The 18489-nt window shown below is 33.6% G+C and overlaps 1 protein-coding gene and 1 long non-coding RNA gene across 2 annotated transcripts in view; both read right to left on the reverse strand.

The window, feature by feature from the left end:
• Positions 1–3354: 3354 nt before the first annotated feature.
• On the reverse strand, positions 3355–8682 carry LOC128211523 (uncharacterized). The gene is made up of 2 exons (XR_008257301.1): positions 4298–8682; positions 3355–4264 (listed from the first exon to the last, which is right to left on the reverse strand). It is a non-coding gene; the product is annotated as an uncharacterized LOC128211523 (long non-coding RNA).
• A 4160-nt stretch (positions 8683–12842) lies between these two features.
• The window catches only part of LOC128210951 (mushroom body large-type Kenyon cell-specific protein 1-like), a 30568-nt gene continuing 24921 nt past the window's right edge, over positions 12843–18489 (reverse strand). The window contains exon 11 of the mRNA XM_052915294.1: positions 12843–18198. Coding sequence (XP_052771254.1) covers positions 18194–18198 — 5 coding nt within the window. The 3' untranslated portion in view covers positions 12843–18193. The remainder of the gene's footprint in view (positions 18199–18489) is intronic.

The raw sequence follows: 18489 nt of genomic DNA on the forward strand, positions 1-18489 counted from the left end.
TATTTTACTATACATTTTTATATTTGTGACTTGTTCAGCACTTTATCAGAATTAAAACTCGATAACCGTTTGGTGCATGTGATAAAAAAAGATCTGACACTCGTTGTCATTTTATACAAGATTTTTATTAAACTCTTCCATGAATATATTGGAAGAGTTTTAATCGTGTCAGCAGGTCACGAAAAACCTAAATTGCCATGTTTAAAAGTGTATAATTATGATTTATTATTATATAATATTTTGTCACTAGCGCTTCAATTTTACGTTTTTAATAAATTATGCAGTTGTTTTAATATTTTTTCTCATGTTGTTGTGACGTCATTTGACAAACTGTTTCCGATTACGGTCGGGTCGATCTATTTACAAAATGGGTGAAAAAGAATTACTGAATGTTTTTTTTTAAATGAAATTAAATATTTTTTAACATTTCTGGAAATAAATAATGAATTATTGGTGTAAATATAAGTAAAGAATTGCGTGGTTGATGTCATTATCGGGGATATAAACGCAGTTGGGCTAGTTAAAGTACGCGGAAGGACTCCACACACTTTAAACAGCCCAACTGCGTTCATACCCCAATAATGATATCAACCACGCAATTCATTCCTTAAATGGAATGAATTGGACTACAATTAGTATCAAATATGAACACAAATGTTTGAACGGTTTGACTACTTTTTTTATTTTTTTTGGTCCTGGAACGAGCCTTTTTTGCGAAAATCCATGGAAACCAGTTCTATAAGACCGCTGACAAAAACATAAATCTCAGATTTTTATATTTAAGTTCAGACATAAGCCATAATACATTAATTTTCGAACGGAAATATGAAAATCTACGATCTGAATTATTGTCAGCAAACTTTTATCATTGGTTTACAGATATTCACTAAAACAATTGCTCTTTCCAAGACAAAACACAAAAAAGTTGCAAAAATGGTATATATGTGAGAGTGCAGCTTTAAGATTTTTGAAGTTACGACTAAACTACTACGATTAAATTACTGAAGTTACGATTAAATTACTGAAGTTACGACTAATTACTACGACTAAATTACGACTAAATTACGACTAAATTACTGAAGTTACGACTAAACTACTACGACTAAATTACTGAAGTTACTACTAAATTACTGAAGTTACGACTAAAATCCTTTCTTGAAACGTGCCCCGGATCATGCTAAAACGTGCCCCGGATCATGCGCCAGATCCATTTTGTCTAGCACGGTGTTATTAACACTATTCAAAATGGGATGATTCTGCATAAATTGTGTTCAAAAGATGATTTGATATGTTTTTGTTTCGAACAGATCAATAGAGTAACTGAATAGGAACGTTTAAACACAATTGCCCTCGGCATTAAGTCTATCAGAACCCTTTCATTTTTTGGGGAAAAAATATTTATATGCGTGCTTGGGTGCCTACACCTTAAAACACTTGAAAGACAAACAACACCGATCTGGTAAAATGTTCATATTTCGGAATGTTATAAAGAAGAAAATCGAATAGTTGGTTGATGGATCTTTTTCTACATTTTGAATGCACGTAAATACCAAATAATCCATTTGCACACCAGGGTCTAGATATCAGTACTGATTACGTATTTTATGAAACAGAATGGAAACAAAGGTGTGACTTCTAAAAGGTTTGCCCACCGATTTGTCAAACATGTTGCAATCCCAAAAAAGTATTTCAAGCCAGAAGTTGTTTGGATAACTCGAATCAATGTAGGTGGATTTCGTTTGCTTTTTCATGAAACAATTTTAATGTAGTTATTATATGGGTGTTTTTGTTGATACCAAACCAGTTTCAGTTTTAGTTTCAAGGGTTCCGGCGGTAAGGAAACCTGATGTGATGGGAAAGATATGCTTGAATTATCAAACGCATGGTTTTATGTACAGTTTCAACAACATGATGGCGCCTTTGTATGAAGCCATTCAATATTCCTGTTCTTCTTCAAAACACTGATATCGCAGATTGACGTTCGCCTATTATGAATGGGGCTTGTTGTGCTTATGTGTCAGTTAACAGCTATTTCGATTATTATCTTCCACTATTGTCTCAATTTTTTATCTTTTTAAAAAGTGTCTATTTTCATATATTTCCAGAATGGATTACCTCGCTCTGTTGAAGCAGCAGGCGATTTTAGCTGTTCTTTGCGCCATACAGGCGTACACTCTCCCGTACGATCGCCAGTACCGGGATAACTACCGTACGTCTCCGTACAAGCCTTCTCGGTTCAACTATCGACCCGAGTTCCCGCCCATGCCCATGGTCGGACCGCCGTTTTTCTACCGACCCATGCCCATGTTTGACCCGTTTAACCGGACATGGCCAGCAAGACCGGTTAGGTTCCGTTTCATGAGAAGACGGAAGCAGTATCGTGGACCGGGGTACACAGTGACCCACGCGCCAACCGTCGTAACCAGGCCTAAACCCAAAGTTACACCGAAAAAGATTTCCGTAGTAAGCGGATCCCTTTTAAATATCGTTCCACATCCAAAAATAAACGCCACAAAAGCTCGAAAGAAGGCCAGACTGCACGCCGTTGCCAAGGCGAAAAGCTTCCCAGGAATTTTGAAAAATACCGCGCTGGAAGTTAAGCGCGTTTAAATGTTTTGAACAATGAAATGCAGCGGTGAACGAGCAAATGGACAAGTGAAAATGGTTCGACAATGTCTGAGAACTAATCATGGATAATAAGAACATTGATAAACATATGAGCTGCACTCGTTTCTCGTAACTTTGGAACTCAATACCATCTTATTGTGGAACGCTCAAATTATTCTTTATTGTTGCTCAAACGTTAAATCATTCGGAACTCCTCGGCCATTTTTATCGTAAACAACCTCGGATGTATATGGACGGTTTACAATATCAAAAATCGGGTCATTTTAGTCCGCTGCCGAGTAGCTCCGAATGACATTAAAATAGGACATAAGCATTCGTGTGGTTACAGCGACTGGTCACATGGCCTCGCAATTATATAGTACTTCTGGCGGCTGTGGACTACTTTTTCGTGAGTATCGAACAACAAGTAATTAGGTTATAACATCATGTGATAAGCTTACGCTACAACGCCAATATTTACAGATTAACTTTGTTAACCCTGAAGTGTTAAATGATTCATCTTAATAACAACAGAATACATTAGAGACTAGAGAGTGATAAAATCGAGGTAATTGAAGGTGGGAAATTGATAATTATAACTGCGACGCCGTAATAACTATTTGGATACAATATTTCAACCGAAAAATAGCATCAAGACGATTAGTAAAAGCGATGTATTAGCAATGAAAACTATGTAATGTGTTAAAATTCCAATATCGCACACTTGAAATTAATCTTATGTGAACGTTTTGCAAGAAAACGTTCGAATAATTTATTGTTTTAAAGATATCGTATTTTTTTTTTTTTTAATCAGAATAACAATCTTGTATATATGTATATAGCAATGTTGTCTAGGTTAGAAAGACATAAAAAAAACTTAAAAAAATGTATATCCAATATAAAAAAATGTATATCCAATATAAAACTGTTTATCCAATATAAAAAAAATGTATATCCAATTGTGTATATCTTAACGGTTCGTGTGTCAGTGTTTGGAGAAGTAGAGTCATAAGATGCCATGTATTTTGCTGTAAACTGCTTAAATTGTATAGATTTGTTGTGTTATTAGCTCGCCGTTTTTTGAAAGTCAGGTCCGAGGTCTTGTCCTAGCATCGGTGTCGTTGTCGTTGTCGCCGGCTGCGGGCAACAGTTTTAACGTTGTATATAGCATAAAAACAACCAAGTTCTGTGCGTGAAATTAAGTACAGACGAGTTATACCCATTCATTGCCTAATGAGAATGATTAATATAATGTTTTATAACTTGTTTTAAAATTGATTTTAAATAAATAAGTTTAAACCATTGGCTGACAACACAGACGAGCGCTGACATTCGCTCGCTGTGCTCTTGTTTTAAATAAATTTAATTCCTTTCTTTTTGTCATCTATGAATTACGCTCATGTGTCATTAAGGCTTCATATCTGCATATATATATGCTTACTTTTGTTATATTTTTTCCTCTTTTGTTCCGTTAATGATCATATATTTATTTATTTTTTTTGTATAGTAATACATCCATGAATGCCATAATATTTATTTTGATAATGTTTCGGTGATCTTGCAAAATATGAGGAAAATACAATATCAGCGATAACTTTATGTACATATAGAGATACCTACTGGCTTGTTTTTTTTACATTAGAAAGGTTGTAAAACACTTCTTGTACGGGTACATGTTCGTGGGGAATACTTGTTGTTCACTTCGTCATTCAAGTATGTGTTCGTGTGGACTACTTTTTGTGCATTATGTCATTTACGTATGTGTTCGTGTTGACTATTTTTGTGCATTACGTCATCCAGGTATGTGTACTTTGTACACGTTTATAATGTCATGTACGAAAGCATGGGGAAAGTGGTTTATGGCCACCAAGTACAAGTTTACAGTATGATAAAGCAAACGACATTTAAACCACACTTCAATTTTACACGTCCGTGTTGCTACGCGTACAAGTACACGCACACTTAGTGTCTTGCAGCCTCTTTATCGTTGTAAGGTTGCTGTTCATTATCCTTTTCCATTGGTATCTTTTAATGTGCATAGAACCATGTTCATGTATTCGGCTAACATTCTTATACACATGTGTAAGTAGGCTCTCGAGACATGGACACTTTTTCATGCGCGTTTACTTGTAATCGAAGCTTTTGCAGTTGTAGAGCATAATTCCATAATCATACATGTACATCTTTATATTTCATATATACATATAACTTTAAATACAAAACGATAAGATTTCTATAAATCGCAAAATAGCTTTATTTATAAAACAAAAAAAGTATGAAACAATTATCTTGATTTCAACCTTCAAAACAGACTCGTTATAAACGTTTTGTTTCAAACAAAATCAAAACTCTATACCAATGCATGTATAAAAAATATAGCATTTTCTTAAGATCTAATAATAATCAAATTCATATTTGCAGTGGTCCTACTAATGGAATTACTATTTAAATACAAAATAAATATTTATAGAAGTATTTTTATTCCTGAATAAATAAACTTTTAATTTACGGGTATTGCTTTTATAAATAGGATTTGTATTCAGCAAATCACAAAAGAAGTTCGATGGTTATGATTTAGAATGCATTATTTATATAGTTGTAATCTTGAATGCGTCTTATCGTATGTATAATTTTCAATTATATGATGTATATATTCAAGGACGATGATAGATTATTTACGCGACATTTCTAATATAATTTACTAGGGCCTCCCCAAGATCCCCGTACTAGTTTCTACCCAGGGACTCCAAAGTGTTTAATATTAGCATGAATATGCCTTTTTCAACGAACAAGCTAGTCGCGTGTGTGGCTGGAACTCGCTTGGCTCGAATTCCTCGTTGGCTCGAACTATATATTAAGGACCGATTTTGTTAAACTAAAGGTAAACAATCCCGCTTGGGTCGAATTTATCGAGGCTTGAGGTATTTTCGTTGGTCCCTGAGAGTTCGAGCCAACGGAGTTCGACTGTAATAAATAAGTGCAAATTAAAATTACGTCACTCCAACACAATATAATAGTCCTACAAAAAGGTTTAATGATTGTTGTCATTTTGTTAGGTATTTGCAACGAAATATTTTTTTTTATTTATATTAAACTACATGACTTTGAAAAAAAAAGTACGATCATAAACTCTGTTTTAAACAAAATACACCCCTCCCCCAATTAACAGTCTATTTATTACGCTGACCTAGACTAGAATATACCATCTATCTCAATTATTAATAAAACAGATAACAGTTTGTCTGGAGATAATAAATTACTTTCAGTCAGCTGGAAAAGTACATAATGAAGTCAATGTTCCTTTAGCGTAATGTACTTCGAATAAAAATAGAAAACAACAGGATGTTTTTTGTTGTTTTTTTAAGTCAAGCAGCATATTTCGTTCGGGGGGTGGGTGGGTGTGTGTTTTTTTTATCAGTACGAGAAAGTGGGATGCTTTAAGCATGGTGAGCTTCTAAGCAAGTTATGTAATTCCCCGGTCATATATCCGAGAGATGTCCCTACGATTAATAACATATTTATAAGTTTGATTGGTGTTGGTAACATTTCTTTAGTGGGACTAAACATATTCACAACACTTTTATTATTACATATACGTTCATAAATACACGAAGGAAGTAGAGTATATTGTTATGCACCCGTCAATTGTAACCACGGTCCCCCAGGTCCGGGGAGTAGCTGGGACTTTGACTTTCCGACCAGCCAAGCCCGGGTAAAATCCCTGTCCTGCGGGGACGAACTGCTGGTAAAATCCCCGCCAAATGCCCATGCACCCCAGGGACCCTTGGTAAGGCCCATTCCCCGCTATTTTCAGCACAAAAACAAAACCACCGCACTCACCCGGCACTGCGGGGCCACCTGGAAGGTAAAAACACGGCCCATTAACACGGCTATCATGGTATATTTACACCTCAACTTCCATTCCTTAAATGAACTGCCTTTCGGCAACTGCGTTCATCAATCGATGAATGCGATTGATGAACGCATCAAAAATTGTTCGGATCGCAATACATCGCATAACAATATACGTGAAAACTATTAATCTTGTTATTGTTTGTTTTGTGTCAGCAGTTCCCATATAATAAATGAACATTTTAGATAGTGCTTAGTTATTATATTTTAAACGTTTTGTCGCCAAAAGTGTTTCAATTTTACGTTTAAAAGTGATTTAAAGTGGTTGATCTTTACCCGCGTTATTGTGACATCATTTGAAAACAAATGTTTCCGGTAACAGTCGGGTCGTCCCATATACAGAATGGGTAAAACAGAATTACTGAAATGTAATCCGAAATGAAATGAAGAATTTGTTTAACCGTTAAAGTGAGGCATAAACATAAGTTAAAGACAAATAGCAGTTGCTCTGTATGACGTTATTTAAGACCCTAGGTCGAGCTATGTCTATATATCAACTATCCGTAGTCCTAGATGGATAGCAGCTGCTTATACCAAATAATTTAGTACCTATATCAATATCATTTGCTTAATGCCAAATAGTCAAAGCTGTCGATACATAGCAATTGCTTTATACCAAATTGTCAAAGCTTGAGATCAATAGCACTTGCTGTATACCAAATAGTCAAAGCTTGAGATCAATAGCACTTGCTGTATACCAAATAGTCAAAGCTTGAAATCAATAGCAATTGCTTTATACCAAATCATCAAAGCTTGAGATCAATAGCAATTTCTCTATACCAAATTGTCAAAGCTTGCGATCAATAGCAATTTCTCTATACCAAATTGTCAAAGCTTGCGATCAATAGCAATTGCTTTATACCAAATAGTCAAAGCTTGAGATCAATAGCAATTGCTTTATACCAAATAGTCAAAGCTTGAGATCAATAGCAATTGCTTTATACCAAATTGTCAAAGCTTGAGATCAATAGCACTTGCTGTATACCAAATAGTCAAAGCTTGAGATCAATAGCAATTGCTTTATATCAAATTATCAAAGCTTGAGATCAATAGCAATTGCTTTATACCAAATAGTCAAAGCTTGAGATCAATAGCAATTGCTTTATACCAAATAGTCAAAGCTTGAGATCAATAGCAATTGCTTTATACCAAATAGTCAAAGCTTGAGATCAATAGCAATTGCTTTATACCAAATTGTCAAAGCTTGAGATCAATAGCAATTGCTTTATACCAAATAGTCAAAGCTTGAGATCAATAGCAATTGCTTTATACCAAATAGTCAAAGCTTGAGATCAATAGCAATTGCTTTATACCAAATTATCAAAGCTTGAGATCAATAGCAATTTCTCTATACCAAATTGTCAAAGCTTGAGATCAATAGCAATTGCTTTATACCAAATAGTCAAAGCTTGAGATCAATAGCAATTGCTTTATACCAAATAGTCAACGCTTGAGATCAATAGCAATTGCTTTATACCAAATTGTCAAAGCTTGCGATCAATAGCAATTTCTCTATACCAAATTGTCAAAGCTTGAGATCAATAGCAATTGCTTTATACCAAATAGTCAAATATGTAGATCAATATAATTTGATTTATGTCAAAGGTCAAAACTATAGATCAATAGCATTCGCCAAATATATGAAATAATCAAAACTGTCGATCAATAGCAATCGCTTAAGGCCAAATAGTTAAGGTTGTAGATAAATAGCAATTACTGTATGCAAACATGTACGGCACTAGATCAATAGCATTTCCTTAACGTCAACTAGTCAAGGTCGTAGATCAATAATAATGCTGTATGCCAAACATTTAGGGCCCTAGACTGATGACAACTTTCTATACCAATAAAAACATAATGTTTGAGCCCCAGCAGGAATACGATATATTGGCCACTTAAAAAGGACACTAGTATAGCTAATACCATAAGCATAGTTATAACTGTCTTCACAATGGAGCTAGTTGATTAAGAATAATCTAAGATAAGGTCAACATGGCTGCCAATATCCCCAAATAAGTGCTAAGTTTATGGTAAAATCTACAGTACATTGAAAATATAACGCGGCAAAAAATAACAGTCCATTTATTATGCTGATTTAGACAATAATTTGCCATCCATCTCCCTTATAATTATAATGGACAATACATCACCATACAATTTTAGTAAGATGTACAAAATGATCTTAATGTTCTTTTGCATAATAAAAAAGAAAAACGAGCCTCTTTTGTTATGACTATTATCCTTCATCTCTGGTTGGTTCATTTACATCGGTACGAGATGGTGGTATACTGTAATCATGGTTCGCTGTAAGCATACACCTAAATATGGGAACGCAAATTATATGTTGTACAGTCGGTCTTTAATTTATTATATGTACTATTTGGTATACAACATTAATATGGAATACATGTACGTTCAATTCGCAAGGATGACAGGTGTGTGTTACGTACATTGCTTTATTCCAAATGGCCAATGCCCTAAGTGAAAAGCGACTGCTTATACCAAATAATTAAGGCCCTTTTTAAATAGCAATTGCAAAGCTTATGCCAAATAGTCAAGGCTGTATATAAATAGCAATTGTTTTATGCCAAAAAGCGAAAAGATGAATTGCAAATGCCCAAATTTGTCAGGGCCGTATGTGATTAGCATTTGCGCCAGGCCAAAAAGTCAAGGTCGAAGCTGAATAGTATTTGCTTTATGCCAACTCGTCAAAGTCAAATATGAATAGCATTTGCTTTTTGCAAAATAGTCAAGACAGTAGACGAAAAGCAATAACTTTATGCCTAATAGTCAGGAGTGTAGGTCTATAGCAATTGCTTATAATGCCAAAAAGTCAAGGCCGTTGAGTAACAATTTAGTCAAGGCCGTAGAAAAACAGCATTTTTTGTATGTCGATTTATCAAGGCCGAAGATGAGAAAACAAATACTTTGTGCCAGATAGTCAAGCCCGGGAAGAATAGCAATGCTTTATGACAAATACATGTGTAGTTAAGGCCGTAGATGAAAAGCAATAACTTAATGCCAAATTGCCAAGGCCGTAGATGAATAGCATTTGCTTTAATATGCCAATACGGCAAGGCCGTAGATGAATAGCAATTTCCATATGCAAAAACATCAAAGTTGTAGATAAATTGCATTTGCTTTATGCCAATACGTCATGGTCGTAGTTGAATAGCAATTGCATTATGCCAAATCGTCGATGTCTTAGATGAATAGCATTTGCTTTTTGCCATATAGTCATGACCGTAGATGAAAAGCAATTGCTTTGTGCCAAATAGGCATGGCCGTAGATGAATGGCAATTGCTAAATGCCAAATAGCCAATGCCGATGATGAACAGAAAATACTTTATGCGAAGCAGTCAAGGTCGTCAAAAATAGAAATTGCTTTATGCCAATACGTCAAGGTCATAGATAAACAACATTTGTTTTATGTCAATACACCAGGGCCAAAGATGCATAGCATTTGCTTTATGTCATAGTGTCAAGGCGAAGATGAATAGCATTTGGTTTATGCCGATACGTGAAGGTCATAGATAAACAACATTTGTTTTATGTCAATACGCCAGGGTCAAAGATGCATATCATTTGCTTTATGTCATAGTGTCAAGGCGAAGATTCTTTATGCTTTATGTCAATACGTGAAGGTCGTAGATGAATGTCGATTGTTTTATGCTAATACGCCAAGGTCGTAGATAAATAACATTTCCTTTATGCTAATACGTCATAGTCGTATATGAATATCTCAGCAATTGCTTTATGTCAAATATTCAAGGTGTAGATAAATAGCAATTGGTTTATGCCAAATCATTAATGTCGCAGATAAATAGCATTTTTCGAAAAGTCATGGCCGTAGAAGAAAGGCAATTGATCTATGCCAAATAATCAAGGCCATAAATGAATAGCAATTGCTTTATGATAATGCGGCAAGGTGAATAGCGATTCGAGGGGTGAAAGCGAAAAGGTTCTATCTGCTTCTTTATTTAATGTCACTTAGAACCTTTTCGCATTCACCCGTCGAATTGCTTTCTGCCAAATTGTCAAGGCTGTAATTGAATAGAAATGGATTTTGTGCAAAATAGTAAATTATAAGCAATTGCTTTATGCAAAATAGTTAAGACTGTAAATTATACACAATTGCTTTATGCCAAATAGTCAAGGCTGTAAATCAATAGCAACTAGAGATTACTTTTTAGAAAAAGCGCTTGTCTCCCCTATTGTGTGGTCTTAGCTGAGAAAAAATAAATGATGGACATGAAAATGGTAATTTTGGACTGGAGACGAACCAACAGTGATGTTTGGTTTATTCACCCGTATTAAAAAGTGAAGAGAAAAAAGTGTTGTTGATTAATCTGGTAAAATGTAAACGAAGTTTGCATTGTATGAAGTTCTTGGGCGCAAGCGTTATTCAATTATTGATCGGAAACCATTTTTCAGCTCAAGGTCATCGTGACCTTGACCTTTGGCCTACTGATCACAACATCAATAGGGATCATCTACATGACCAACTTGCATACCAAGCATTAAGTTCTTGGGTGCAAGTGTTCTTTAATTACTGAGCGGTAACCGTTTCTTCACCTCAAGGTCACGGCAACCTTGACCTTTGACCTACTGATCTCAGAATCAATAAGGGTCATCTACTAGTCATGACCGACTAGCATACCAAGTATGAAGTTCCTGGGTGCAAGCGTTTTTTTTTATTTTTGAGCGGAAACAAAGTGCGACGTACAGACAGACGGACTGACTGACTGACTAACGGACTGATCAAAAAATCAATAGGGGTCATCTACTAGTCATGACCAACTTGCATACCAAGTATGAAGTTCCTGGGTGAAAGAGTTCTTTAGTTACTGAGCGGTAACCGTTTCTTCACCTCAAGTTCACGGCGACCTTGACCTTTGACCTAGTGATCTCAAAATCTATAGGGTTCATCTACTAGTCATGACCAACTAGCATACAAAGTATGAAGTTCCTGGGTGCAAGCGTTCTTAAGTTATTGAGCGGAAACCGTTTCTTCACCTCAAAGTCAGGGTGACCTTAACCTTTGACTTATTGATCCCAAAATTAATAGGACTCATCTACTAGTCATGAGCAACTAGCATACCAAGTATTACGTTCCTGGGTACAAGCGTTCTTTAGTTATTGAGCAGAAACCATTTTTAAGCTTAAAGTCACCACCAACATATCGTTTTTTACCTGAAGATAACCTTGACCTTTGACCTTTTGATCTCAAAATCAATAGGGGTCATCTTCTAGTCATAAAAAGCTAGCATACCAAGTTTGAAGTTTCTGGACCCAAAGGATCTTAAGTTATTGAGCGGAAACCGTTTCTTCACTTCAAGGTCACGGCAACCTTGACCTTTGACCTAGTGATCTCAAAATCAATAGGGGTCATCTTCTAGTCATGACCAACTAGCATACCCAAGTATGAAGTTCCTGGGTACAAGCTTTCTTTAGTTATTGAGCAGAAACCATTTTTAAGCTTAAGGTCACTGCCAACATATCGTTTTTTACCTGAAGGTAACCTTGACCTTTCACCTATTGATCTCAAAATCAATAGGTATCATCATCTAGTCATGAACAAAAAGCATACCAAGTATAAAGTTCCTGGACCCAAAGGATCTTTAGTTATTGAGCGGAAACTGTTTCTTCACCTCAAGGTCACGGTGACCTTCACCTTTGATCTAGTGACCCCAAAATCAATAGGGGTCATCTACTAGTCATGACCAACTAGTATACTAAGTATGAAGTTCCTGGGTCAAAGCGTTGTTTAGTTATTGAGCGGAAACAAAGTGTGACATACTGACTGACTGACGGATTGTAGGACTGACAGACTGACTGACAGACAGGGCAAGAACAATATGTCTCCCCATGAATGGGGGAGACATAATCATTTAATCTCAAATAGTCAAGGTCATAGATTTATAGCATTACCCATATTGCCAAATCATCAACTTTGTAGATAGATAACATTTGCTCTATATATATATGCCAAATTGTGAAGGCTGTAGATGAACAGAAATGAAATTGTACAAATAGTCAGGACTGTAAACTATAAGCAATTGCTTTATGATAATAAGTTAAGGTCGTAGATGAATAGCAATCACTTAATGTCAAATAGTCAAGGTCATAGATTAATAGCTATTGAAAATACCAAGTAGCCAAGGCTGTGTAATAGCAATTGCTTTATGCCAAATAGTCATGGCCGTAGATAAATAGTTATGACTTTATGTCAAATATTTAAAACACAAATTAGGGGTGAATAACAATTGATGTGTGCCAAATATTGAAGGCTCTTAACTTGAACAACTGACAACAATATCTCTGAGATTCCAATAATTTTATTGAAATAAAAGAATAGATAAATAGAATTTTACAATACATATACATATAATGTATATCCACATGTAAATCATACAGTTCATACATGTATAAATATATCTCTCATGGAATGATTATTCCATATCGACAATACAAAAGATTGGACAAAGAAAAATGAACCTTATAAAATATATGGATCAGTTAATATGAAAAACAATACACAAGCCAAGGCACTGATCTTATAAGCAACAATATTGAGGAAAAAGCAATGTACATACCCATCATACATGTACAAATGTACCCACATGTACATGAGGGGTTCTTACAGCTAATAAGGGTCAATCTTGAAAATAATAGCCAGGCCCCAATTTCTCGATACTTCTTAAGCTAAACAGGCTTAACTTAGCTGCTTAAGAAGCTTATTTCAATTAACCAAAATACATACAGAAAATGTATTTTGTTAAATGAAAAATGATTTATTGTGATTATCATACAAGTTATTTCTATATAATTCCTAACACTCCTAAAGAAGTTAATATAACGCATATTATAAACCAACAAAAATAGTGAGCTTAGCTTAATCCTGTTATAAGGGACTTAAAATGTTTAGAGAAATTGGGACCAGGGTTCTATTTGAGTATGGGTGGTTAATGCCCAAAGCCGGGTACATGGGCTTCAAATGCTTTGAAATTGTCTGCAAAGTGATTTATATTCATTTTAAGGTATTTCATACTACTTTTTATTGAAATTTCTAAGTGAAAAACATTTATTCAAAACTGTATGATAGTCTAAAGTTAATAGCTCTCTATCCTGATTCTAGGATTAATCCGGAACTTTAGAACCCCTGATGCATGTACATACATGTGTGATCGAACATATAGAATAGTGATCTGAAAAGAATCCTTCATTTACTAAAAAAAAATGTCAAAACTCTTCACAGAATGAATTCTAAGCACCAATTCAGAATCAAAATTGATATGGTTCATTAACACAATGAAGAGTCAATGGGTGATTAATAAGAAATGTATTATATCTATACAACTTTAAACTTTAAAAATACATTGTAAGACATTTCATAAGAGACTAAATTGAAACTTGGGTTGTTCGGGCCCCGGCGTCCTCAAACGATCACAGTTTGACTCTCTGTGTCATAAAAAATTATGTTCAAGGTTTATTTGTGTTAACTTGTTTGATTTGAACCAAAGAAGAGGTGCATACAAACAATAACAATGATGTATTTGGTAATATTAAACACACAAGATGGATTATATTTACAAAGAATTCAGTTTGACTAGATCAGTCTGCAAACTTGTCCATAAACAATATTTTAAAGCCACTGCTGAATATTTGGAATGATCAGACTACAATGTAACTTGTATGAACTCTAAAAGTGAAAAATAACATAGTTTATGAGGATTGTAAAATGAGATTCAATGAACATGAGTAAGTCATACACATGACTGTATCTAAAACAAATATACACCAAGGTGCAAGAGCACATTTTGTAAGTATACAGTTGAAATGTACTCAAATAAATAGAATTCCGCAAATTCAGATGTGTCAACTATCAGTAGCACCTGTATTCTACTCAAGTGACCATGACCAACATGCATACCAAGTTTGAAGACTTTACACAGAGTTGTTTAAAAGACATGAACAAAAATTTGTCCTAATTTTTCTAGAAAAGGCAAAAAACTCCTTAACCTTTCGCCTGTTGATTCCAATATCATTTCGGGTTATCTACTGACCATGACTTACATGCATACCAAGTTTGAAAACTTGACACAGAATTGTTCAAAAGTTATTAATAAAAAGTTGTTATTTTTCTAGCTTAGGTAAAAAATACCTTAATCTATGGCCTATTGAACCCAAAATCATTTTGGGTCATCTCCTGATTATGACCAGAGTGCATACCAAGTTTGAAAACTCTGCATCAAGTCATTCAAAAGTTCTTGATCAGAAATGAAAGAGCCATATATTTTAGTAAATACCACCATGAGTGTGAAGTTTTGACCCAAAAATAAATATGGGTCATCTACTGACTTCTACCAATGTGCATACCAAGTTTGAAGACTCAACAAGAAGTGATTGAAAAAATATTTAGCGGAAACTTACGTTAGACCATGAAGCAGATGACGCTGCCATACAAAGTAATCCTTATATGTTTGTCATGCTTCTACACAAAAGTAGTATAACTCTTAAGCACAAAAATAAATATAAAAACAAAATAATTTCATATTCATTGACTAGATCATATGAGATTTCTATCCACCACAGAGAAACGCAAATCGAGGTAAAACAATGTCATACATAAAAGTTAGGGACTAGAATATTCATACATTGCACAGAACAATCAATATGATCAATGCACCATTAAAAAAACCCCACCTCTAAACATAAATATTTTACATAGACTTTAAAATGTAAATTTGAATACAAAACTAATTAATTTAAATAAATAGGATAAACACAGATATAAATAAAAAAGTGAATTTATGATTTATGTTTAAAGCAGAAAATATTAAATCAGCACCCAGTAGATATCATAGTTATGTAAAAATTCTTACAGATAAGGCAAAGGTACTTATGACAGTAATAATAAATATAATGAAGTAAATTGATATAAGCTATAGGTCAAGATCAAGGATGCTTAAATTAAGTCAATAATGTCAACATTTTTCATTTTCAAACACTATTCAGCGAAAATCTGTGTACACTTTGTCAAAGTTAATATTTTAATTCATCAAAAAAAAATAGTGATGATTTTAAAAAGAACAAACAGGCTTATTAGTATTCCGAGCATAAAACTGTTTTACATACTTTGCAAAAACCTAGGGTGATTTTAAAAATCTGGCTAATTGGTATTCTGAATAGCACGGCGAGAATAGATACCATCAATCAGTATATAACACGTCTTAAATGGCATACCATTTACTGCAAGTAAATGTAACAAAGCATTAAAATATTATAACATAAAATTATCAAGGTTGTGGTATGATTTATAAAGCAAAAACCTCCTTTACAGTCTATGATTTTCTTTGGATCAATGTCTTTAACAAAAATAGCTTATTATGCAACTTTGTTTTTAAAATTGTGAAGTTTTTTATGTGTCCCTATGACCAGGCCTAAAAAACAACAACATTTGGTTTGGATAACCAGACCCTACCTACGAAATAGGTGCCGATCCTATAAAATAAATAATATATTAATATAAATAAAAATATTTTTTATTATATATATCATTATTATATTATTTTTCTTGAGTGTGTGTTTTAATATGTAGTTTAAAACCTTTAAAGCTTTATACAGAAGATTACTTAAACAACATTCTCCAACAATGACAATAACTTTCCTATATAAAGCCTAATGAAACAAAAATAAAATAAAAAGCCTACCTACCGGTATGTATAACCAACCTGTTTTTTTTGTAAAGGATGTAACCCTAACCAAACCATTTATTTTTTGGCCCCATGAAAAATGTCAGTCTATTCACATATATGTATAAACAACGTGTGCATTTGTCAAATTGTTTACACTCCTACTTCAATATGCACACATTTCTCACCAAGTTCGATTCTGGTTTAATTGATTATCTAAAAACCATTAAAAATCAATCAGACTGCACCCAATCACTATAACTGAATGCAATTTAATGGATTACTATTCAAACCCTTCACAAAGCCATTGTTTAGAACAAGAACATGAGCAATCATTGCTGTGCAAGGAATATCTCAATAAGTGTGTGATGAAATAAAACCACATGCAAATAAATGTTATTACTTATCATGAGACAATTCTAAAAAGTAGATTTATAATGCACAAAAATAGTTGACATTGATAACAAAAATATTAATGCAATTTTATTTTTTCTCATCAAAAACAATCGTAATTGACTAAAAAATATCTCAAATGACATTCACTATAAAAATCATAATCTAATTAAAATACTCCTCTTGACACTAAAATTATTGGGATTTTATATTGTTTTCATAAGTCCACTTAACATAGCCATTCAAATAATTACAACCATTTTTCAAGGCATTCTTTGGTGGCATAGAGGTGACATATGTGTCTTTTTTATCTCATTAAATTTCATTTAAAACCCAAAGAGAAAATGCTGTAAAGTCAGACATACCTTTGAGAAAGGTTCTGGTCATGGTAAATATGTCATATTCAATTACTGGTGTCAACATAATCTTAATCAAGGGAATGTGTCACATTCAATTACTGGGGTCTCCATATTCTATATCAAGGTTATTATGTCACATTCAATAACTGGGGTCACCATATTCTAAATCAAGGGAGAATGTGTCACATCCAGTAACTGGGGTCACCGTATTCTTAAACAAGGTGAATATGTTACATCCAAATACTGCGGTCACCATATTCTAAAATAAGGAGGAATGTGTCACATTTGATTACTGGGGTCTCCATATTCTAAATCAAGGTGAATATGTCATATTCAATTACTTGGGTAATACCATATTTTAAATCATAGTTGATTAATACAAAAGCCTGAATTAAATATTAAAAATACTACTTTGATCAAAAATGTATAATATTTGTATCATTTTGTTGAAATCCAAGTGTTTTTATGAAGACATTAAGTTGACAACTCAAAAGGAGAAATAAGCATAAATAGTAATATATTCATTATTTAAAGCATAAACAAATTATCAAACACAAAATCCAGGTGATGGAAAATGTTAAATTTGAAATAACTAGAACTAATAATAAATTAAAACAATTAATTTAAACGGTATATAAAACAAAACAACGACAAATATACACTTAAATATGAAAAACAACAATATTATCACCGCACACACACAATTTAAGTTAAATATAGACCATAAATCCTCATAAGGCTCTGTCAATTGATAAAAAGTCTTGACATCTACAATTCCATGGCAGCCTTTAGCAAGAATCATTTGTGTTCAAATTTCATATCTTTATAGTAATAATGACTGCACAATAACTATTAGTCTCAATTTTTTAAACAAATCTAGGTTTAATACAGATAACATTCTGATTCTCTGTTAAATCATTTGGTAAATGTCACTCTTTTCTTGATCGACAAAAATCCATCAGTTTGCTAGTCCGTTTAATGTTACATGTTTTCATAGTATGACTTAGGAATGACAAAAAAACATGACAAAAACATATAAAAAATAACAACAGCATTTAAACAATTCTTAACAAACTGTTCAGTGAATTTTAAGACCCTTTTTCAAAATAGCTGACTAAACAATAACAACAACAACACCACATTGATGATAACAACACCACGGTGATGAAGATGATAGCAATGATGTTGATGATGATGATGGTTAAACGGTCTGGTTTTCAAAATGTTCAACCTAAAATATAAGAAAAAAAAATATTTAAAAATTATGTAGAAATTTCAACATCATATAAAGATAAAAAATAAACTACATTACAATAATATGAACATAAACACATATAAGCATCATATAAGCATAAGCATGATGAGCCCTTTACTGTTTATACCAACATTTTGCACCAAAATATCCATATCCAGACAGATGGAGTAATTGCACTGTTTTTTTAACAGGAGCTGAGCTACCTAGGCAAAACTATACAGTGTAAAATGCAGCAACAGGTGGTATCAGTTTTAGGAAAGCTTATTT

Source organism: Mya arenaria, chromosome 12 (assembly GCF_026914265.1).
Source record: "Mya arenaria isolate MELC-2E11 chromosome 12, ASM2691426v1".
Taxonomy (NCBI): Eukaryota; Metazoa; Mollusca; class Bivalvia; order Myida; family Myidae; genus Mya; species Mya arenaria.